This window comes from Podarcis melisellensis, assembly GCF_964234715.1.
Source record: "Podarcis melisellensis genome assembly, chromosome: 7".
Lineage (NCBI taxonomy): Eukaryota > Metazoa > Chordata > Lepidosauria > Squamata > Lacertidae > Podarcis > Podarcis melisellensis.
In genome coordinates, this window is record NC_138539.1 from 65643194 (window position 1) to 65669334 (window position 26141).

The 26141-nt window shown below is 38.6% G+C and overlaps 1 protein-coding gene across 2 annotated transcripts in view; it reads right to left on the minus strand.

Moving 5' to 3' along the window:
* Positions 1-26141, minus strand: part of GMDS (GDP-mannose 4,6-dehydratase) — a 285259-nt gene that overhangs the window by 245230 nt on the left and 13888 nt on the right. For both annotated transcript variants that reach the window (XM_081918290.1, XM_081918291.1), the window contains exons 2-4: positions 11893-11937; positions 9861-9948; positions 8542-8651 (exon numbers count right to left, since the gene is read on the minus strand). In XM_081918290.1, coding sequence (XP_081774416.1) covers positions 8542-8651; positions 9861-9948; positions 11893-11937 — 243 coding nt within the window. The remainder of the gene's footprint in view (positions 1-8541; positions 8652-9860; positions 9949-11892; positions 11938-26141) is intronic.

Sequence of the window (26141 nt, forward strand, 5' to 3'; positions counted from 1 at the left end):
AACATTTTTCAATCTTGAAAGCCCAGGAAGGAGAAAAACATCCCTAATACTTATATACTCTCTCCCACTTAAGCTCACATGCACCCCCTCACTAAAATTCCTATCCCTTTCAGCATCAACTATGGTAAGGCTTAGCTTTCATCCAAGTCATATTTCACTTCAAACAGTTTCTGTCAAGAATTAGAAGGTTTCAAACACCGATTTAAAGGTAAGTATGGGTAGCATTCAACCTGGAGCAGATCCAACACTAACCTTACGAACCAATGACAAGGGAACAGAGAAGGAATTTTGACTGGTATAGACAAGGAGCAAATGAGAGCTCTTAAATTACATTTAATGGGGTGGGGCCATGTTTGGGGAGGGGCTATGACTTTCCCCCTCCTCCGTTTGTTATTTCCCTCCTAAATCAATTCAAAATGGCGGCAGGAAAACAAAGGGTGCATCTGAAGCTGCCTTATTTCTACGGTTTCATGAAAAGAAAACATTTTAACTTGCCAGTTTTACTATCAGTAGGAAATCTGGTCCAGCATATCCAGAAGCAAAGAAAAGGTTGCTATAGATCATTCACTTTTGATATCTGCATATTTTCTGTTTTTGCTTTTTATTATTTTTGTAACTACTTGTATCTACTAGTTCCCCTGGGATGTTTGGCCTATTTTTCAAGAACAGCTTGATGATTAAACATTGAAACAGATGGCTCTAGTCAAACTCTTCTAAATATGTTCAAACGTGCAACATTTTAACATACTCCCCACTCTTATCGCTGATCTAATGCAGGGGAGGGGGAGCTTAAATCAGAACGTGATAAGAGTGAAGGATTTAAACAATCTGTGCTGAGAAAATAACCCGAAATATACATCTCTCTTACAAAACGTAAATTATGTTCTAAATTAACATATAAAATATGTTGTTATAAAGCTGATATAATACTTATAAAGTTCAATGAATGCTGATGAATTTGCACTATTTGAAGTAAGAGTGACCTATGAATAAAATAAAAACACAGCTGTATGACTGAAAAAGGTTTAAGTATAACGTTTATAATTTTGTGTTACACAGTTTAATGATTTTTTTTTAAAAAAATGCTATTTAGATATTGAAATATAATGTCTATCCATGCCAATACCACAATCATTCTTAAATCACTGTCAAACTTCAAAACACTTCATTATGTTCACAGTCTGATCTTTTTTAAAAACAAAACACTTTTAATAGTTTTTTACTATCCCATCTGAACGACATTTCAAAGGCCAAAAGACATTATAAACCCATTGCACCATAACAAACTTGCTGTTCAGCAAATAAATATCAATTGCTACAGGAATAATAAATAAATACTTTAGAAGCATTTGTTCCCTATCTTAGACAGATGACGTATTATTAAATATGCACCAAAGCTCTATTCTTTGCATTTATGTTTGTTCTTAATCTAGGGATCACATTCTTAAACTGAATTCTTTTCTAGAGCTATAGTCAGCCCCCCCCCATACTCCTGCTGTCAGAATACTACATGTAGCATTTTATCTTCTGCATATGTCAACATCTTACTTTGTGTGTGTATTCAGATGTGCAACGTATATAAAATATTTGCATTTACTTCGAGAGACAGTGCAGAATGACTGCAAAAGAAGCCATAAGGTAAATGGACCAGCATAGCAGAGGTTTGTCTATTTAAAACACAAATCAAAGATCTACGTTTTGAAGTTTCAGCTGGAAAACGTGTCTGTGGGAAAAGCTGTCTAGGGGAATAGATAAGCACTTTTAACATTACTTACTTCAAATACTTCTCCTGTACTTATAATGCTATACGAGAAGGGTCAAATTGTTTGTACTGATCCTAGTGTTTGTGTTGATCCGAGTGCATGTTGCTGTAAAAACAACAACACCACAACATCTCTTTTGTCCTGTCAAACACCCCAATGAGGATATCTGAATGACAGAAGCCAGCCAAAAAACATCACCTCAAATTTGCTGACAGCATCAAGAAAACCCAGAACATTCCCAATGTCAGGTGTAGAATAGTTTGTGCTCACCTTTAATAACCTGACAATGTGACAAAGCTGCATGAGCAACCCTCTGGACTGCGGCCACAAGTTTGTTCCCTACCAAATTCTCCCAGCATCTTTATAAACATGGCAGAAAACGTGAAGGTCAACAGTGCTTGCATCACCAGTACGGACACCTTCATGGCCTTCATTTCTGCCTAAGTTCATTTTTCACTCTGCTGCTATAATCACCTGGGAAAAATGAGAACGCCTGTCTTCTCATAATGGAACTCTCATATCATGTTATTGTTTTATTTCTTTTGCACTGGAGAAAGACCACATCTAGAAACTAACGCTAAAACCAAAAATGCTGGGGACATGGGGGGGTTAGGCTAATGGATAATGAGTATTTGAAAACCCAAACTAAAATAAAAGTGGGTTTCAAATGCAGCTAAGCTTCTCTGCACACAACGTAAAAACAAAAAGAGCTAACTGCATGGGGGTGGGGAATGATATAGTTATAATACACCTTCAAATAGCACAGCTTAAATACAAACATTAATAATAATTTTATTATTTATACCCCGCCCATCTGGCTGGGTTTCCCCAGCCACTCTGGGCAGCTCCCGAAAGAGGACTAAAAACAGAATAGAACTTCAAACATTAAAAACTTCCCTAAACAAACATTTTAAATAGCATACTCATCATACAGTTATGATTAAATGAAGTTACATTGAATTTAATATATGAAGTATGCATGTACTTCAAGTTAATTAATTCATATAGCTGTACAATTATAAAGTTTTGGTTGGGTCACGCCCAAATAGCATTTTTCATTTATATAAATTCACATTTTATGCACAGGCAAGAGAAAATAAACCCTACACCACTGATTTAGTCGCAGCTGTACAATTAACTTTGCTCAAAATGTTCATATTTCTAGAATACAGTAATAATTTCAGATTTAAATTAAGAAATAACAAAAAGTACATTTGAGTTCTTTATAGTCGTAATCATGCACTGAGTTGAAACACAGATTATTATGCTACGGCCTAAATTGTTACCGAAACACTTTGTCCTATTAAGGATGTTCTTGCAGAATATAAAGATACCAGGCAAATTTATAAACATTTTGTATAAAATGTATTATTATATATATTAAAAGATTAGTATTTTATTTAGTAAAACCTCTTGTAAGGTACTTTGCTACTTTCAACTTATCCTGAAAGGAACACAAATATGTATTTCATTTTAGTTGTTAAACAGGAGCCACAGTATGGATGGGGGGGAAACTTTAAAACTCTTGTCAGGAAAAAAAAAATCCTTATTCCTTAGCAGTGTTCTTAAATAACGTCAGTACAATTTAAGGACTGACATTTCCTTTCTCTGACTAGCTTATCTTTAAAGAGGCATGCAGGCTTATTCCCACAGCACCCCAAGGCAGTAGTAGTTAATTCACTTGAAACTTGTGAACACTTTCTATTTCTCTGTCTATTTATTTTGATGTGCATATTATCTTAGCTGACTTCAATCACATTTCATGAGTTGATGTCATACCTTAAAAGATTAGGTTTTTCCCACCTGGAACTATTCACGAAAAGTATAGCAATGCATAACCTTCTCAGTCTTCTATTCTTGTGCATTATCAATAGTAGCATTCTTTCTTTTTTAATGTACAACTACAACTTCTACAAGGCTGCAGCTGATAGAAGTCTACTATCTGTCATGCCTCTTTCATTATGGTTAGAGGAACTGAATCGTCTATTGTCTACAACACTCTGCTGCCATCTATTTGACAAAAAGAAAACAACTGTTTCGATGCACTTCTAAAAAGGGAGCTTTCTATTGAATCACTAGCCAAAGCAATACAAAAACATGTAGTGTGTCTTTCACAGTCAACCTGTGTATAAACACGTGTAACAGCATATTTCTGACACAGAGGAATATTTTTGTTACATCACCATCATGTTATTTCTCGGTGGCACTGTGCCATTATATCTGGAGGCAAGCAGAGTCCGAAATGTTTATGGAGTGGCACAGCAAATCCTAAGAGCCAAGAAACTTTAGAGTTACTTCTTGCTTATTCAATGTAAAAATATACTGTCACTGTTAACAACACATAAATACATATTAACATATGTAATTCCAAATATAATTTTACAATGTAAAATTTTAGAAAAGCAAAAACATAGCAGGATACCTTAAAGTCATCAGAAAGGTAAAGGGTAAAGGGGCCCCTGACCATTAGGTCCAGTCCTGACCGACTCTGGGGTTGCGGTGCTCATCTCGCTTTACTGGCCGAGGGAGCCGGCGTACAGCTTCCAGGTCATGTGGCCAGCATGACTAAGCCGCTTCTGGCAAACCAGAGCAGCGCACGGAAATGCCGTTTACCTTCCCGCCAGAGTGGTACCTATTTATCTACTTGCACTTTGATGTGCTTTCAAACTGCTAGGTGGGCAGGAGCAGGGACCGAGCAACGGGAGCTCACCCTGTCACGGGGATTCGAACCGCCAACCTTCTAATCGACAAGTCCTAGGCTCTGTGGTTTAACCCACAGCGCCACCCGCATCCCTCAAAACCATTTTAAGTGTCAGCAAAAGTATGTTAGAGCAGAGGAGAATTCAACTGTCAAGTTAAGAGATTATTTGCAGAATTTAGGGAGCAAGATCATCATAGTTCCTCAAACCCTGATCCTTACTGTGGTTCTGATTTCATCTCCACAAATGATTCAGAGTGACCTGGAGAAAGTCTCCTTTCTTAGCTTTAATTTCCCGTCTTAAAATTAGAACATTAGTAGTGGCTGACCTCAAAGGACTGGGATGGTAGGCTCAACCCAATCCTTTTTTATTAGAAATCCATTTGGTTAAATGAGAGAGATTTAAGTAAGTGCTAATAAGCCAATCACTTAAACACAGTAATGCTGGCTGTATCTTTTACCTGTACAAAACAGTGTGTGAGAAAGATTCAAACACCCATTTAAAATGAAACTGGTTTCCATGTAAAGAAATATAACCTTCCTGCTATTGCTGCCTAGCACATTACTACCCATGTGCTTGTGTTTATTTAAAAGGAAAATTAAAGAATTAACTGCTTCAATATAAGATGCTTATATTGCCCTACTGAAGTAATATATGATTTATAGGTTTTGTTCAGGCTAGACAATACTTACAGTTATAACTAGTGCTCAGATTTTACACAATGCAAATGGCTACACTTTTGTGTGGTCCACTAATTTTTAAGAGAAATTCCAAACATTATTAGCTGCTATCAAGGTTACAGCTCCTCTTAGATCTAATAAAACAATCTGTTTGGACAGGTATCACTGGACTTTCATACACGGCTCATTCCCACAAAAAAATATTTACACAGTAAAAAAGAGCAGCATGTAACAAAAACCACAGAAAGCAGATTTTTTAAAAAACACCAGCACGTTTCTGCTGTTAACAGGCAGCACTGAGTTTCATTGTGACCTCTGTGCCTCTTCGAGTTCTACCCAGAAAATATGTTCAATGTGGTGATGGTGATCCAGAAATGCACATGGGCACATGCTTAACATCTACTACAAGAACAGTGATCAGCTTAGATTTTGCTGGATTTGTCCTACATTCAGAGGTTATTCCAATAAAAATGAAATTGGGACAATTCATGGGCCAGGTTAAACTATACAGTTGTGCTAATGGAAACCACTCATGGTTTGAGCCAGAATATATAATCAGAGAAGGAAGATGCTTCAGTTTACAATTCTTATTTTATTATACCTCTGCAAGTAATTAGTTAGGAGATGGAAAACTATGGCCAGCTATACTCTTTTACTGCTAGCTCATTGCCAAGGCAGGCAGCTATCACAGTGACACTATTTTTCCATGGGGCAATGCTAATGTCGCTGATCTTGCATTTAATCTTGCTATGAAAGTGTCATGAGTCCTTTTATTTGTAATAGTATTTAGTTATGATAAAAATTGACACTGTTTATGGAGTGTTGTAACCAAATACTAATTATCTAATATGCTTCATGTACATATTTGGATTTCAGTTAAACAACATAAACCCCCACTCCTCTTTATATGGCCAGCAATAATATTAAGTATCTTCTGCAATTGTCTAGCTTGTTTAGCTGTATATACTTAATAAAGTAAGGGCATGGCCTGTTTATACTGCACAGAAATATCTGTATTCTATAGCCACACCTGTTACAGGCCAAGCATTATCTTAAAAAAATGAGAAGAAATAGTATTTATATTTTATTTTAATAGTATTTTATATTTTATCTTTAAAATCTATATATTTCTAAAGCAGCTTACAGAATAAAATATCAAAAACCATAAAAAATAGTTCCTTTACTAATGAACAGTTCTTACTAGATCATTTAATGACAATAAACATGTGCCAGTTTTTTACATATAAACTTTTTTTTACATCAAATAATGTTAATAGAAATATTGAAATGCAAAATACCAGTCTTGAGGAACACTAAAGACTGACCAATTATTTAGAAGGAAATAGTTGCCCACGCTTCATTACATAATCCTACTGATCCTGATCCTCCTCAACCACTTGTTTGAATGTGTCCTTAGGTATCCAAAAAGTACTACAGAAATGAGCACGCCCCGCTCATCCCAGTGCAGTATAGATAGCCAGGCTGCCTCGATTTCTGGAAAACTCTATCTCTGCATGGCCAGATCACCTGTAGGTATGGTAGCAGGTATGGAAGTTTTTCAGCCATGGCACAGCATCCCCACGGCAATCTCGTTCTAAGGAGAAGACCAGTTCTCTGGCTGTTGCTAAATGCATCCTGCGTGGACTTCGCCATGGGAAAACCTGGACTGCACGTTCTCCTCAGCCTTCTCTTCCATATCATCAGCTGTTGGAATGATGGTCTAGCATTGCTTCATGCCACCAGCAGTCACGTGTGTGTTTAAAAAATGGTATGTCTAGTCTTGCGAGCTGTAAATGTTTCCCACAGAAGTGCTATGCAACATCACAGTTCTACACTGTTCCTCAGAAGAAGGCAGCTCTGCAACACTTCTAACATTACAGGACTGTGCAAATGGAGCTCAACTTACTACAGTCCAACTTTGAAGAACATAGTTAAAGGTAAAGGGACCTCTGACCATTAGGTCCAGTCGTGGCTGACTCTGGGGTTGCAGCGCTCATCTCGCTTTATTGGCCGAGGGAGCCAGCGTACAGCTTCCAGGTCATGTGGCCAGCATGACTTAGCCACTTCTGGCGAACCAGAGCAGCACACAGAAACACCGTTTACCTTCCCGCCTGAGCAGTACCTATTTATCTACTTGCACTTTGAAGTGCTTTCGAACTGCTAGGTTGGCAGGAGCAGGGACCGAGCAACGGGAGCTCACCCCATCGCAGGGATTCAAACCACTGACCTAGTCGGCAAGTCCTAGTCTTTGTGGTTTAATCCACAGCACCACCCGCGTCCCTGGATTTCAATAGGTTCAGTCTAATAACCCATTTTGTGTTGGTTTCTTGCAGGAAACTAGACCAACTTCTTCTTTCTTTATTTTCCTTACGTTTAGTACGGCCGATATAAAATAAACTAGAAAGAAAAATCTTTATTTAGAACAACAAAATGCCAAAGCACAAAACGTGCATCAATCAGAAGAGAAACCAAACTTAAGGACCTCCCCGCCCCATTACATTTGCAACAAACAGTGTAATTCAACGTAAAACGTAACATTATCATTCACTAACTTCAAATCATAAGGTTTGAGGATATCTCCTTCCAGGCATCCTGATATACCTAAAGAAAGCTAAAATGGGCAATAACTTGACCCATATAGTTTGTTGCCAAAATTAACCAGATTTTGAAATTGTTCTATAAATAATAAAATGGGTCCATGCTGGTGAGGGAGCAGGGAGTGCTGAACTGAACCTACTACATAATGGTAAAAGATTTGCAAAATTCTTGGTTTGCTTATTTATAGCCCCTCTCAGTTAATGAAAAGGCCAAAAACAACAAGCCCAAACGTCAAGGAAAGTTGATGTGCTGCTATGCACATGTGTTGGAGGATGAACAGCAGCAGATGATGACTGTGTGCAGGCACAACAGGAGAGAACACAACCGGTGAACTTTGCTGACGTTCTACATAGCCTTGATATACTTGGAGAGAGGGCAGAGAAGAAAAGCAAGCAAGATGAGCATTGCAATCGGCAACTCACCATGTGAGCCAGGCTGTCTTGTGATAATGTAAAAATGCATTTAAGAAAAAGACATGATTTCAAAATGTGCAGCGCATGCATCTCCATGCATGAACATGGATACATTCCCATATATTGGGAGCAGAGGAGAGAAATATGAGGAAGTGTGCAGAAAAAAAAGTAGTGGCAGTGAAGATGGAGGAAGAACAGAATACTGGGAAAGTGATGATTTATTTAACAGGTGGATAGTTTTGAAAACCACTGGAAGACTCAGTGAGAAAAAGGATGATTACAGAAAGAAGTAGAGACAAATTTCAAAGTACACAAGTTGCTAACTTTTCACAAAGTCTCTGCTTGTTTGCCACGATTAGAAAAATCCTAGCTGATGCATGCTACTTACTTTGACATGGCTCTGAGCTCCAAGATTGTAAATTTCAGTGGGTTTCACTTGATTAATTATCTTCACTAGGCAAGTACTGTCTGTGAGATCGCCATAATGTAACTTCATGTCTTCAGAAGACAAAAAAACATAGTTAGGATAATAGAGATTTGATGCACACATTAATACAGTATGGTGTTTAATGTGCAGTGTCCCAATAATCTTAATTCATTATTTAAAAATATTTTTATTATAACCAGATTCCACTGGTGTTTTAAAAAAGAGAGAGGCACAATTTAGCAAGTATTTTACGTTGTAGTCATGAGAGCAATAGATCTCTTAATTCTAATAAGATCTTGCACAATGATCTTCACAGCTGACTGAACTCTAGTTCAAACGTTATTTTCTTGGTCACACAAGTTATATGGTCTGTCTTCAGGTAACTCCTCACATAAACAAAATTGAACATGAATGTTGCCATTTAATCCATCGCTTGTACAGTATGTAATAAACTTACAAGCTATAATGAATGTACTTTAAAAGCCATATTAGATAAAAGTATTAGATGTTCCACTGGCCAGCTATCTGATTTTAAAAAAAGAGTAAACTACTCAAAAGAACTACAGGTTTCTTACAAACTCAAAAGAACTATAGGCTTCTTACAAATGCCATGTCAGATGTTCAAAAAATATTAAGATTAAAAAAAAAAAGCTTACCATACCTTTTAAAAAACATGAAAATCAGTACTTCTGCTTGTTATAAACCAATAGACTCACAGAACAATTTGTATATATGACCATGCATATGGGTAACTCAGATAAAGAATAAATACTGTACAATGTTTTAAATCAGCCTTTGAAAGTTAAAGGCTGAATTAAAACATACTTATTCCTTAACTGTATGGCTAGTTTCAGTAACTACACTTGTCAGCAGCCTGTTTTGTTGAGGTGACTGAGACATTTCTACTGGCCAGTGTCTGGGATCATGTGAAGACAGACAGCGTCATTTGCAGGACCAAGAAGAACATCTGAACTTGTTCTTCGCCAAGCATGAAAATTACTATGCAATATACTGTTAAGAAACTTCAGTTAAGCAACCTTGCTGTCCTTGAAAGTCCTTTTACTGACTGCAACAGGGTCAAAATGTGACCCAAACAAATTTTATCTTTTTAAAAAATTCTAAGCCTCACCAGAAAATATTTACGCATCAGTCACCATGGCTAACTTTCCACACTGATACAATCTTGTACAACTTTCCAGCCAGACAACATTGCTGATACAAACAAAAAAACACCCATTTCTCCCTCTTACACTCTATCCCAACAGTAAGTAAAGTCTTACTTCCTTCTGTGTGAGCCTGTGGGTTCTTGTAAAGATGTTCAATCCGTCCTGTATTAAAAGAGCTAGACCTACGAACAATCCCATGCACCTGTAATAAAATACTTAGTGAATATTTTTATAGGTAATATAGAAAGTAAGTCCCCCCCATTGGTCATAACAACTATAATGTCCTTAAAAAGAACAAAGGAATTGTTATATTAGGATGACAACTAGAAAGATCACAGCTGGGGACAGTGAGAGGACATAATTTTTCAGTTATTTTGTTAAACCAAACCCAAATACCACAGCATTAAATTCAGATGGGATTAGTGTAGCATTTTGCATTATTTCTTCTTGTTAACACAGCCTTATAACCAAAATATCAGACGGCATACTATAGCAACAAGTATAAAATATAGTGCATTTATGCTTCATATTTTAAAACCAGCCACACACACAAGCACATACACACAACCCTCACAACATAACATTCCTGCTACAACAAACCGTGGAACAGGAACATGCAGTGAGCTCAAGCATACCCTTCCCCTCTTCTGCCCAGCTTACCAATTTCTGGTGAATCTAACCAGAAAAATATGGGGCAAAACAGAATTGAAGACAGGGATATTTTAGACAGCATTGTGAATAGAATAAAAATGTAAATTAGTCAAAATTACAGTTGGATAGAATAATAAGCCTGTTAGAGAAAATAATGCTAAAATTTGAGGATTAGAATTTTAAAGACCAGCTAATGAGAGTGGAGATGAAATAGAAAAAATGTATTTAAACTGCAGCCCCCAGAACTTACATGCAATTTTTATTTTTGTGCTAGTGTGCTAGGTATAGTACAAAGAAGTTAGAGTGGAAAACATGAAAATGAATAGGGAAAGTGGAGTATAGGAAAGTCACAGCAGTAGAGAAAAACCAGTGACACTTCAAGAAAGGCTCTACTAAAAATGTTGTGAAGGATGAGTGGAACACAATCTGACAAATAGTCCAGGTGGACCTTTCAGGAACAGAGTACAGCATGGTTCTGCCTGCATTAATGAGTCACGTGTGCTTTTAAAAAATGGTATGTCTAGTCTTGCGAGCTGTAAATGTTTCCCACAGAAGTGCTATGCAACATCACAGTTCTACACTGTTCCTCAGAAGAAGGCAGCTCTGCAAAAGTTCTAACATTACAGGACTGTGCAAATGGAGCTCAACTTAAAGGTAAAGGGACCCCTGACCATTAGGTCCAGTCGTGGCCGACTCTGGGGTTGCAGCACTCATCTCGCTTTATTGACCGAAGGAGCCGGCATACATTTTCCGGGTCATGTGTTCAGCATGACGAAGCCGCTTCTGGCAAACCAGAGCAGCGCACGGAAACGCCATTTACCTTCCCGCTGAAGCAGTACCTATTTATCTACTTGCACTTTGACGTGCTTTTGAACTGCTAGGTTGGCAGGAGCAGGGACCAAGAAACGGGAGCTCACCCCGTCGCAGGGATTCGAACCGCCAACCTTCTGATCGGCAAGCCCTAGGCTCTGTGGTTTAACCCACAGCGCCACCCGCGTCCTGCACAAGGAGCTCAACTTACTACAGTCCAACTCTGAAGAACATAACCAAGAGTAAACAACTTCTTTCAGAGGTGGTTCTGCAGGTTGTTTTCTGCAGAAACAGGAAAAAAATTGAGCATGAAATCCATTTTCCCACAAAAAAAAGTAGCTATTCCAGGCTTTCCTCCCTTTTTAAATTTTATACATTGCATCACAACACGCTCACTAATGTTCAGCAGCCTTACCTTGCACAGGCTGCTGTTTATCTGAACAGGAGGAAGTGTGCAAAAAACAGCTATACCCTGAGGACTAAAGGGATTCCACCATTGGACAGTCTTTGATAAATAGTACAATAAGCTGGCATGATTACAGACCATGTTGCACATTCTTCTCTAAACTTTTGATTTGTTATCTAAGGCTGAGTGGAAAACATATGCAGAGAGGGACAGCGGCAAGGAAGCCCTTTCCAAATTATTCCATGAGTCTGTAGTCAGTCACCAAGACTAGTCACTCACCTCATAGCCCTTTTCCAGCAGGAACTCAGCCAAGTATGAGCCATCCTGAAAAGAATAAAGATAGGAAAACGTTATGGAAATGTTAGAACCATTGCATCTGTAGATGGTGGTTATAAGCTCCCTAAGGCCTGAAGAATATTGTAAATCAATACTGAGCTGGTGACTTAACAGCATATATTTAATGTCTAGTTAAATACAAGTATTTGCATATAAATCCTTGGCGTAGCATACACCAAGAAGAGCAACTTAACATGTCAACTCATAAATCATTCTTTTCTGTTTCATATTTTAAATTCTCTCTCCCCCCCCCCGCCACTATTTTTTTCAAATGTGCATTACAACAGAACTCGTTTGTTCTCTTTGTCCATTTACTGTCATATTGCTTTTAACTGTCTGCTTAAAAAAATTCCAAGGCCATTGGGCCAGTTTATATCACATTTCATAGGAGTGTACATGTTTTATAAATTTAAACATATGACATGGAGCTAATTCACATGATCACACTTTTTTTAAAAAAAAATGCAGCCTGGGATTTCCCCTCCTGCACTTATAAAGGGGGAAATTACAAAAGGAGAGAGGAATACCAACTAGTGCTGGGAAACAGACTCCAATAGCACAAATGGCTATCCTGCGTACCAGGGGCTGTGTGAATGTTCTTACAGCTAGAAATATAAGCCAACAAGTTGTGATTACGGAGGCCAACTGACAGCTTGCCAAGCAAATATTGAGAGGGAGGGAGGAAGAGAGAGGGGGAAAGATAGAGAGAATATTAAAACACGAACTGTGAATTAGTTCGCAGCAGGGGTGAAGTCACCGAAGGGTATAATTTATTTTCACTTGCACTCCCTCCTTCCAACTATTCTTCATTTTTCACAGATAGAAACCAGAAGGAAACAATGAAATAACTCGTCAACCTGACTTAAAACACTGAATGTGCCAAAGTACCATCAGGTTTCCATGGGATATATCCACCTATTTCTTAAAACTTTCAGGACGCTATCTTCGAGGGCAACAAAATCCACACAAGCAAAGGGTGAAGGCAAAAGTGGTTCCCTAAGTCACTGTGTTCACTTGGAACTTGAAATGCATTATGAAGCTCTGAAGTGGGGGTGGAGAAACCATATCATCCAGTTGTTGTTATGTTCCAACTCCCACCAGCACAAGCCAGCATGCTAATGGTCAGAGATGATGGGAGATGTAGTTCAGCAACTTTGAGAGGGGTTGTCCCTTCCAACTCTACAATTCTATGATTCTACAATTCTATTCCTCCTTGCTATAAAACAGCGCCCACGGAACATTCACTGCAACACTGATAGGAAATGCATAAATCCATGCTGAGTGACAGGGCACGGCGCACACATGTGATTTCCAATCTTCTCAGCTTTTCTTAAGACTCTTGACACAAATATTGCTTTCTAGGTTTCTGTAAACTAACATGGAGAAAACAAAAGTATTGGCATATAAACATTTACTCTGCTACATGTGGGGATACTTTGAGTCAGGCAAAATCCGATTACAACCCTGGTTTAGTTTGAGAATAACAAACCAGGACTACCATGAAGTCAGTGAAAAGGAAGGGGGGAAATATAAATATGTTACCATTCACTCAATTAAAAGAAAAGAAAAGAAAACACTGTTGTACTGCTCTGACTTGGTTGCTTAACACATTAAAATCCAGAGATGAAAGTAAAATCCCAAACGAAGAGCGGAGGATCCCGATTAGTCGTAACGTTGATGAGAAACAGATCCAAGTACAACTGAACCCTGTCAATAAGGTCTTGTTCTTCTCACTAGGGCTGTTTCTCAAACTTTCCAGCCACACTGGAACATTTCGAACTAGCAGTGGCATTCACTTCCTTTGTATTTCCTTTCCAGGTCTATCAAGTGATAGAACATGACATGACAATGAATGGGAAACAAGCCACCGCCAGAAGCTACTGCTTTTTGATTCCAGCATAGTACTGCTAATTTGGCTGTCCAGTAATCTCACACAATGCACGCTAGCAAAAGGCTTACTTCAAGATACATTATCACAATCCACTTGTCCCACTTCCCTCTTTTCTTTCAGTGAGGTAGTGGTCAATGAACATCACACTCAGAAGGCTGATTAAACTGTCAGTCCACGTTTACAGTTTACCTTATTTCTAGACTTTCAGACCGTTCAACTGAAAGTCAAGAGAGATATTAATTTAACATTATTATAATGTACATTTACAGTACAATCTCATGCATGCCTACTCAGAAGTGTGTGCAGAATCACACTCTTAAAAGATCATCCACACAATCGAAAACTGTAATCCTATACCTGCAAGCAAGCCATATTGAACTCACTAGGACTTACTTTTGAGTAGACATGCATAGGATTATGGTGTAAGGCATTTGTACAGAAACTCACCTACACTCAGTAAATAGGTTGTTTTTAAAAAAATCCAACTGGTTTGGATGCCCGGAGACAGAATAATGCTGATTTTAATCACTATAGTTAGCTTTTGGGTTAGAAATCCTAAAGCAAATCAGAAGTATTAGTCAATTTTGGTTCTCTCAGCTTTTAATTTTTTCAACCTTAAATTCAGTTCTCCATGTTTGAAGTGATTTGTGATTTAAAAAAAAAAATCCTCATGAAAACTCACCAGTATTTCAGTGTAAATTTTCCCTAACACTTTAGTGTGGAGCTTATATGTGTGTTTTCATTGTGTGGTACTAAAAGCATGATCTTTCCCTTGTGATTTCTGCAGAAGGGCTGTACTAGGCTGTTCCTGGGAAAGAAAGCAACCCCTTTCCCCAACATCAAGGCCTGATCTACTCCTTTGTGGCCAGTTACTCAAAGGAGGCAAACCAGAGACGAAGGACTAAAACAACAGCAACCTTGCTTTGTATGAACATATTGCTCCCCAATCCCTTGGGCATCCCAGCCAACCTTCCTGATTGATTGATTGATTGATTGATTGATTGATTGATTTGCCACTTTTCCACAGTGAGCTGTGCCCAAAGCAGCTTACAGAAAAACAAGCAACACATCAAAATGCAAAGCACTGGAAATAAGAGAAACAGAATACAAAACACGTGAGCAAATTAAAAAATGACAAAAACCAACAATTTGGCAAACACAGAATAAACTCTATATTACAAAAACAACAGCAGCAATCTGAGCTTAAGCACATATATAAGCATATATTAAGCATACATACATAGCAAAACAAGCATTAACTGACAACCACGTTTCTGGTACTAGTCTTGCTATACTCCAAGGAGCCTGGCTTAAATGCAGTTCAGAGGGGAGGTGTCTTCTCACCAGGCTAGATGACATACAGCTGGCTCCTTTAGCCTTACTCCAGAGGAGGCTGACAGCAGCAAAAAGCACACGTCAGGAAGGGCAATGAGGGCAAGTCTCTTCCCAAGCCTTCTGGAAGTAACAGCTGCTGCTGGTGGTGGTCTTACTGCATTTCATGGGGTATGCAAACTGCAGTCAGTACTTACCCTGATTTTAGATCGACTCCCTTGCGGCTTTCTAAAACTGTTAGCTGGGAGGCTGGGAAGGAGGCCCGAAAGGTGAAGGACAGGTGGCAACAGTGTATCGCTAGGGTGATCAGTTCAAAGAGTGCAGAGAACTACTTCAACAGAATGCCAAGGAAGAAAACGCAAGGTGCCACAGTTTCATAACATGTTCTTCTTCTTTCAGTTACCCTCTCCCACAAGTTTCCCATACCCTCCACACACTTCTCTAATATCCCAGCAAACACCAACTGGCAAAATAATGCAAGAATCAGAAGACAGCATCACCTAACAGAACCTTCCCTCCTACATTACCATAACACTACTGTCTGCTACAGGTTGCCACAAAATACAAGTTTGTTTTACCTGATTGACTTACTTAAGACCACTTTTTGACATCAACTATATGCCATCCAGCCACTCCGTCCCGAACTGTGTTGTACCAGGATGATCTTTCTCCTTTTGTCTGTCTTGTTTAAATAAAACCTTTTTTTAAAGAAAACCCAAAGCAAAACCCAAATGTTTCTTTCTGAGCTAATTTGCAATTTGTTTTGCTTAGGGGATTTGTAAGGTTGAATGAGTAAGACCGTGACATTGTTCTTTGGCTTAAATTATTTATTCTTTCAACAGTGGATCATTTAGTGTTTGAATAGTTGGTGGAGTACAAGACAGGTTGGTGTTTTTAAGAAACCACTCACTCACACACACACACAAATCAAAAGAACTAAACCCCAACATAAATAGTTATTCAAAGAAATTAAATTGTATATAAAAAGATCAGCCAAATGTGCTTAGTGTCCCACACGCAAGTCAAATGTAGTCACAATCAGGCTGTGAAAAGAAAACACCAAGTACTATATGTGACTTCTATCATTCTTAATGGTTCCATTGTGAAAAAGCTTTTAAATAGCTCCTTTGTCCAGCACCTAGAATACCACTGACAAGTAAAAATGTGAAGTAGTTGTAGTTCATAGCTCAATGCAGCCTGTAAGTTATGGTTTTGAAAAGAACTATTCTGGGAATGTTTTAAACTATACCCCAATGTATACCAAATTTTGTATGTGTTCACTGAGGTTATCTTGCAGCCATAGCCAAAATGGATTATGACATTTATATTTTGTAACTGTGAAGACCGAAAATATAAATTATTTTAAAATGTAATTTCTAGTAAACTCATGTGCATTCTTAAAACAAATTAAGGTACCTCTACTTGAGGATATCAGTTGCTGGTTAATTTCAGCCGAATTATACATATTGAGGCATTAGATCCTTCGTTTTTTCATTGTCTTGCTCGCCTATTTATTTATTTTTCTCAGATTTACTAATTATCTTAGTAAAGGGATATTGTAACATTATTGTATTATAAAGGTGAACCTATTCTAATGTGATAAATAATTACTATGAGTATGTCACTAGAATGACAGCAGAATACAAGGTGGGACAGTGGGATCACAACTTATGCTGATTTTACTTACACAATCACATCTTTATGTGGATCGCAAAAAATAAATGAATAGAAAGGCTTACTTACTAGGCTCTGCATAGCTCCCAGGGCTATCCACAAAGGGAAAACCCTGTACAAAAGAGCTTTTTACGTCCTCTGCCTTGCTTACTGAGCTCTGGAGACTCGTGGGAGATCTCGGACAACAACAATCTTGCCAGATCTCAGGTGACGGTTCAAGAGGTCATTCTGACTTTGCACAACTTTGCCTTTACGTGCAACTCCCATGAACATAGCCCTTACAGAAGTTGCAGTCACACTGTATTCAACTCCTCTTTACTAAGAGTACAGCCATGGAAAGGGACACGGGTGGCGCTGTGGGTAAAACCACAGAGCCTAGGACTTGCCGATCAGAAGGTCGGCGGTTCAAATCCCTGCGATGGGGTGAGCTCCCGTTGCTCAGTCCCTGCTCCTGCCAACCTAGCAGTTCGAAAGCAGGTCAAAGTTCAAATAGATAAATAGGTACCACTCCAGCGGGAAGGTAAACAATGTTTCTGTACGCTGCTCTGGTTCACCGGAAGCGGCTTAGTCATGCTGGCCACATGACCCGGAAGGTGTACGCTGGCTCCCTCTGCCAATAGAGGGAGATGAGTGCTGCAACCCCAGAGTCGGCCACAACTGGACCTCATGGTCAGGGGTCCCTTTACCTTTACAGCCATAGAAAGTAATGGATTTACTTTGAGTGAAACCAAATTGATTATCACTCATAGTATCTGCGAAGTAGGACATCCGAAATGCTATTGACGGTTGGTCATGGTGGATTTAGTATGATCACAGCCAAGTCCTTCTTCATGTAGGTAACAATAATACAAAGTTGGTAACATTAGCATGAAGCAAAAACCAATTCCCTATGGCTGCTGAGTAAACCTGTTGTCAATTTTATTATGGTTATTCACTTATTTTATTTTTAGATCTTTATTTCACTGGAAACAGCCTAGAGTCTGAACCCCAGTGGCCTGACTCACATAATGTCCACAGGTGTTGATACAGGAGCAGTCTGGGAATCAGTGGAATGGCTCTCACAATAGTCTGGTAATTTATACATGAGATCTTAGAAAATATGTATAAAGGTAATGTTCAATATTTCAATTTTTAAAAAGACTTCTGAAGTACTATCACAAGAGTCACATGCACATTCTGCCATGTTTTACAATTCCAATGCAAAATTAGTTACTTGATAAAGATGAGGATTCATATTCATTATATGACCTCATTTACGCATGTCAACATCTCCCTAATACAGAAAGAAAACATATAAAAGTGCTGTGTTTGTGTGGTTTTATACTGCTTTTCTTCACCAGTGGTAGCTCATGACCTGGAATATGTCTTATTACACCTACCAAGGCAGTACTCGTTTATTGATGTGTCCCTCAGGGAAAAAAATTGGCTTCAAGTTCATGCGACACCTCTGTTTCTGCAACAAAATAACACCTTCTCAATCCAAGATGGAAACAATATGAAAGTTAATTTAAACGTACTTAAAAAAATTAAGCTGCTTTATATTAAAACACATTATCAGCTTGATTAGGGAATACAATGATAAATTTGATTAAAATTTTAATTTGGATATATATTGTGCAAATCTCTCACACTAGTAATTACTTCTACACAAGGCAATTACTTCTACACATTCATAAACAATTGTTTAGACTCAAAGGCAGGATCTCCAATACATTAGTGGAGATACTATTCTATTTTAAACAAAGATGCAAGATTATTTAAAGGGCTGAATTGTATTTGTGAAAACTATTTAATGTGTCTATTGGAATGGCTGTAAAAGGAAAGCTGGGTTTCCTCTTCTGGCTGAAAGTAATTAAAGGGTAGGGGGATGTCCTGTGTTAGCAAACTCAATCAGCAGTCTAGAATTCATTTTGGAGACATTTCACCAACTACTCCCTCAGTTTTTCAAAGGAAACATCTTATTTCCTCAGTTGTGAGAGAATGGGTTTGACATTCAATACACCTGTGAACCTAACAACTACAAAACAAGACGAATTCCTGCGAGGGAAAAGTCCCTCTCGGTGCCACTAGACTCTGCTGGTTTTGATCTCTAAAACACCAAATTAGGTTTAGCCAGTGATATTTTCCTACAAAAAGAGGTGCTGGAACTCACCATGAGCACCTCCCTCATTCTCTTGGAATGGCAATGGTGCCCACTTGTAAGGTGTCAGAACTGAGTCCCAGTGAGTTCCAGATGAAAAAAACCTCCTGGCTTGAGCCAACAGGTTGCCTTCCAGATGCTGTAGGCCTACTAATTACATAAGGTCTGGACGACATGGCCAATCATCAAGGATGATGGGAACTGCAGTGCAGTATATGGAGAGCATCACATTGGCTAGCCCTGCCCTGAAAGGGTTCAGGATATATCAAGGTCCCTACTGTGAACTTACCCATATATAAAAAGGTCCTGCTTCAAGGTCCTGCTGCGTATTACACTGAGCAACAGTAAACAATTACCTGAGGCAGATCCTTCTCAGCTCTTAGACTGTGGCACTTCCAATCTAGGGATGCTCACCTTGCCTCACCCTTCTTGGCCTTTTGGCAATGGGTTTTGGCCTAGAGCTTGCCGATCGGAAGATCAGCGGTTTGAATCCCCACAACGGGGTGAGCTCCCGTTACTTGGTCCCAGCTCCTGCCAACCTAGCAGTTCGAAAGCACGTCAAAGTGCAAGTAGATAAAAAGGTACCGCTCTGGCAGGAAGGTAAATGGCGTTTCTGTGCGCTGCTCTGGTTTCGCCAGAGTCATTCGCGACTGGACCCAACTGTCAGAGGTCCTTTACCTTTTTAAAAGTCCTTTGGTTCCAGCAAGATTTTGAGAGTTTTAAGTTTGTGCTGCTAAGAATTGTAAACTCTACTGCACAGGCACTCAAGGGACGCAACAGAAATGCCTGTCTGTCTCATAAAGCTGGTTGACTGACCAAAGAGTGCTCACAAATGGTTCATCAGCATCCTGGAAAAAAAGTGACAAGGTCCCTTGTTGTTCAACATCTTTATAAATGACTTGGATAAAGGAATTGAGGGGGTGCTAATCAAATTTGCAGATGACACCAAACTAGGAGGAAGTAGCTAATGCTGCAGAAGACAGAACTGGGATTCAATACGACCTTAACAAATTGGAGAACTGGGCCAAAATTAACAAAATGAATTTCAATAGGAACAAATGTCAGCTTCTACACTTAGGCAATAATAACCAACTGAACAAATATAAGTTGATGGACACCTGGTTTACCAATAGTACATGTGAAAAGGGTCTAGGAGTCATAAAGACCACAAGCTTAACATCAGTGTGATGCAGCAGCAAAAAAAAGGTGATGCTATTCTAGGCTGAATCATCAGAAGTCTAGGGTCCAGATCAAGGGAAGTAATAGTACCACTATTCTGCCTTGGTCAGACCACACCTGGAGTAATGTGTCCAGTTCTGGAAGCCATGATTTAAGAACAATATTGATAAGCTGGAATGTGTGCAGAGGAGGGCAACCAAGATGATCAAGAAACTAAGCCTGATGAGGAACAGTTAAGGGAGTTGGGTATGTTTAACCTGGGAATGAGGAGACTGTGAGGTGATATGATAGTCATCTTCAAATATGAAGGACTGTCACATGGAAAATGGAGCAAGCTTGTTTTCTCCTGCTCTGGAGGACAGACCTGAACCAATGGGTTCAAGTTACAATAAAGTAGGTTCTGTTCTAAACATCAGGAAGAACTTCCTGACCATAAGAGCTGTTCGACAATGGAGCAGATTCCCTCAGAAGGTGATGGACTCTCCTTCTTTGGAGGTTATTAAGCAGAGGTTGGATGGTCATCTGTTATAGATGCTTTAGTTTAGTTCAGTTGTATAGCAGGGGATTGGACTAGATGACCCTCGGGGTCCCTTCCAACTCTATGATTCTATGATGCTATATGTGGTAAATAAAACTAATAAATAATAAATAATAATAAAACAACAACTCTGAGCTTTACAGACTCTGATGACAGGCATGAATTGGACAGGCTGTGCTATAGAACCTGAATTATGTGTGCAACCTATATGCATGTAGCAAGGTGGCTGAGACTCCTCTTGACCACAGACCACCTACACTGAGGCCATGTTTGACAGATTGGCAAGCATGCCCACCTGTATATCACCTGGTGCCATTTTGCCTGTGTGGGCTAAAATCAAACTACAAGGGGGAAAGCACAGCGCTTTGCAAGCACTGCAGATCAGCTGATTTTTCAACCCCCCTTTTGACCCAGCTATCATATACAAGATCAGCTGTAGAAAGGTGAGGGTGGCTTGAGCTAAACAGCCTCATGGGCCAAACAGAGAGACTTGGCAAGTCTAATTAAGCCTGCAGGCTGAATGTTCTCCACTGCTGGGCCTACGCTTTCCAATTGCTTGTCCATGAACTTAAGAGTTGTTAGGAAACCACTGTCACACAGATGATGATGCAGTCAGGGAATTAATGTGGAAACCTGGAGCACATGCAGAAGCCCCTATGAGTATCTGAAAGGCTCTTCATATCCCTGACTAGGCACTTAGGATACAGACCTGAAAAGCTGCAGAGTATTAGCAGACCACAAAAAGAAGGAAAAGTACTGAGGAACAACAAATTCTAATGCACTAGCGACTAGGGCTTGGAGTGAACAGCTACCAACATGTTTAACTGTGTTGTTCTCTGGCTTTTATACTGAAATTTACTGACATAGCTTCTCTGTTTAATCTATAGGGTTTTAGATCCCCAGTTACTCAGTTATGTGGTTTAACAAGTTAGCTTTCCTTACCCTTGACAGAAGACCACCCTTCGCTTGGTAATAAATTGTTTTACAAGTCCAACCTCTTGCTCTCCTATCCACTTGCTCACTGTCTGGAATTCCATTAATAAATTTTATCAGTGAACCTCTTCAGACACAAAGCAGTTACAGAAGGTATGTAGTTTCAGCATTCTCAAAGAGCGGAAAATAAATTGTTCAAATGGCAAACAATTCACAGGCTGTGAGTCTATCCAGTTTACTTAGCAGGGTAAAGCAATCAAAATATGTTGGAAGGCATCATCATCTCTCCATGGAATTGTACAAGGAATTCATTTATTCCACACAGCATTGTATGGAGTTTTGCAACACTGTCAAATGTTAGAACTATTTTAAATTGCATCTGCTAGCTATACTAGAATGCTCGTAATTGGTGATATCCCTTAATATCCTTGTTCACAACCTTACTTAAAAATATTAACAGGTTAACGCATTCTGTATTATAATTATAGATTAATTTATCATGAAAGTTTGATCAATGTTAAGATCAGAATTCTAGGTCCATGACATTAAAAATGCCAAAAGGCACATTTCATCTAGGATATATACAACAGGAGCCACATCTCCCAGCTGAATGTAATATGTGATGTTAAGAAGCCTATGTTAATGAGAAAAATGTGTACTACTTCAGTTATGATCCTGCTAAGAAAGATTACTTTCTTGCTGTTTAATAACAGAAAAGTTGCATTGTGGTATGAAATATCTGGGAGCAAGGAAAAACAACAATTTCTGAATGCTATGGTTAAAAATATTTACCAATCACAAAGGTCTGGAAATAGCTGGAAATTAACTTTCCATGAACCAGAAGGTAAGCTTAAAATTACACTTATGACCAATGTTAACTACAGCACCAGTTTAGGATATTAATGGAAAAACATCAGAATGTAAGTAGGACCACAGACATTTTCAAGGCAACCTTTTTTTGCAGTTCTCTGGATGTGAATAATCTGCACAGACTTGCAAGCTAGCCAAACAGCAACAAGACTTGTCACATATGCTGACATAGAGAAGTGTAAATCCTCTAATATCTGATGACAAAACCAAACTACACTTTTCTATTCAGTTGCACCGATGACTTTCCATACATTCCACACCTGGAAAGTAGTTGAAGCAGCCAATAACTTAGAAACATACTTTGGCAGATGTCTATCTTGGAAACCACCAGAACCATTCATATGCTTCAAGTCAAGCAATGTACTTCAATCATTTGATAATATTAAAAGAGACTTCGGCTGTTCGTGCGCTTTCCCAAGCAATGGCACAAAACTCATACAAATAATAGCTATTTTATGAGTTAGATTTCTATCCCATCCCTCCTCCATATATAGTGACATATATAGTTTCCCCCACCCCAATATTATTTTACCATCACAACAACCCTGGTTAGGCTGGTAGACAGTGAGTGGCTCAATATACTTTGCAGTACAGGGATCTGAATCCATAACTTCTTGAGTCCTAGCCCCATGCACCAACTAGGTGGAGCTAAAATTATATATAGCAGGTTGATGTGCTTTGGTTAGTAACAATGCATGCCACCTGCATAACTTCACAAATAATCTACACTGTTGTAGACCAGGTAGAAAGGTATACCTTTCCCTTTGAAAATAAATTGTTTTTTTCAACTGTATTTATCTGTAGTATTTATATAATCACCTCTCAAGAAAAAGTTGTCACAAGTGGTATGTACAAACTATAAAGTAGCTTATGAACATATTTGTAACACTGGTGCTACAAAGTTTGCTAAGAACTCTGGCTGCCTACACAGCATCAAACCAAGTTAAAGCCTTTATTGTTAGTGTGTAATGCCCCAAACAGCAAGGACCAGCCTACCTGAGGGACTGCCTGTTCCTGTATACACCAATCAGATCACTGAGATCATCTGGAGCATCCCCCTTGACTGCACCCCAGTGACTTCATACTAGTTTATTTATTTCATAAAATGTACATACCACCTGACTGTGAAAAACAGTCAAGTGGTTTACAAAAAGAATAATACAATAAAATTATCAGTTGTTTTTTTTAAAACTACTTAAAACATTCAAACTAATTCATTTCTAAACTAATGCTTTAAGTGCCAGTGCTTTGGAACACTGCTAGTACTTTCATTTGACTTATTGCTTTCTTTTATAAAAAGCAACTCAAGCAACTTACCAAGAAAAGGACAGACATTAAAACCAACTGGAAACTAAAACAGAGTGAAAGCTGGAAGTTCCCACTCAAATCAGACAGGAACTCAAAGTTCTGATACGCCACTGCCTGCTGAAAGTGTTTCTGTTTCACCAAGCATTTTAAGAGAATTAATTTGATCCAGGTGTTGGTCATTTGTTCTGCATTCTATTATTTTATAATAATGGTTCTATTGTAAACCACCGTGCTCTTTTTGAACGAGTTGGCCGTTTTTAAATATATAAATGAAATAAATAAATAGGTCTTCTAGAACAAAGGCCTTCCATCCTAGAACAAAGGAAAAGGTTTCCATGCCTTGGGTCTCCCCGGTTCAGGCTGGTTTGTCCATGGGCAAAGAGCAACTATTTTATGCTTCTGCAGCTACATATAGCTTTGGACATTTTTATCTTACATTTCGAAGATATTTAACGCTTTCCTAGGAAAGCTTTCAAAAAACCACTTGTGGTGGGATTTTTTTTTTTTTTTTTTTTTTTTTGCCTGCAAAGTCTTCCTCCTCTCTCAAACTGAAAAATTAAGTCAGGAAATCCAGCCATCATCAGAAAGGAAAATACAAGAATGAGTGATTTTGAGGTCATTTTGCAAACTGTTATTATGGAAACCAGACAACTGCCATATTTAGAAACCATATTAGCTGGTCCTTAAATGGACAGCATTGGTAGAATGATTTCTGTTCAGCTATGGCTTTGATGAGTTGGTTACCAGTATCTGATGTGGTCAAGGCCAAGGCTAAAAATCAAATCAAGGATTTTAGGCAGAGTTGTGATGTTTATTCAGGTTAACCAATGGGTATCGTTGCACAACTACCCAAAAACCACCATCGTTTTGAAGACTGGGCTTAGTTTATTTTTTTGTCTTACACATTCACATCAAGATTTCAGTCCAGTCACAACAGATCTTTATGCATAAGTTTTAATTTAGTCCCCCCTACCCATCTGCGGCTTATAGGTTGTGCAGGAAAAATGAACTGAAAATGTAAAATAACTTGTTTTCAAATGGTGTAGTATAATGAATCATATTGTGCAAAACAATCGTTTCTATAATGGTTCAAATATTTAAAGAATGATACAATAATACAAAGTGGAAAGCGAGCTTTCCAACATTTCCCGACCTATATTCTTGAGCCATCTGGTGGCATGTTTGTTTCACTGCAGAGGTATTTGGTATATATTCTTGAACAGGATCTCACCTCTACCCTTCCAGGTGGCAATTTGACATTACAGAATTCACACATAGTAAAATTCAGCAATACTGTGGTAATAAAGCAACATTTCATTTGCTTCTGGAAACCTGCTGTAGGATACAGGTTACACTACGGATGGACTGTTTCAAAAGCTACATTGTGAATCTAAGTGTTTCACAGTAAGCGCTGGATATTACCACCTCTCGCGAGCTGCGTGATAAATCTGACCATAAACCTTCCTTCTGGGCCTTCAATACCTATCCCATCTAAACAGAAATAGTATTAGCGATTCATTTCTTAAAGAAATGAGCTCCCATATCCAAGATGTAAAACATAAAATTATTCTCTCTTAAGGGCACGTGAATAATACCATTCCCCAAAAGACTGGATACAGTTCAAAATGCAAAATATAATTTTTTCTCCTGCTGCCAGCGCTTTCAAGAGAACACATCGAGTGCCTTTGTCTATAGTGGTCAAAAGGCCTGCAAAAATTGATAATGGGCATTACACTAAAGTAAAGCCCTGATTTCAAAAGAACTTGCTTCCTATTAAGCTTAGTGTTAAAGGGTATTTAGAAGGGCTGTCTCTAAGAACAATGATATAAATAACCATTACTGTATATGATTAAGTAATTTCTTAGAATACTGTAGTACATTATTGAAATCCAGCCTTCAGCCACTTTTTTTTTTGTCTTTTGCTCAATGTAAGGCAAGTTGAATACAGAACCTAATCTCCACTAAAGCCTGTAAACAATAAATAAATTTAAACATGTGGGCATCACATGGAGGCCTATTACAGTAGTACCTCTGGTTACAGACGCTTCAGGTTACAGACTCTGCTAACCCAGAAATAGTACCTTGGGTTAAGAACTTTGCTTCAGGATGAGAACAGAAAGTGCACGGCAGCAGCACAGCGGCAATGGGAGGCCCTATTATCTAAAAGTGGTACCTCAGGTTAAGAACAGTTTCAGGTTAAGAACGGACCTCCAGAATGAATATGTTCTTAACCCAAGGTACCACTGTATGTTGGAAGCTGAGGGGCTGACTGAAAGGTAGTTAATAGTTCCAATCTGAAGAAGAAAGCTGCATTAGTGCTGTTGTGT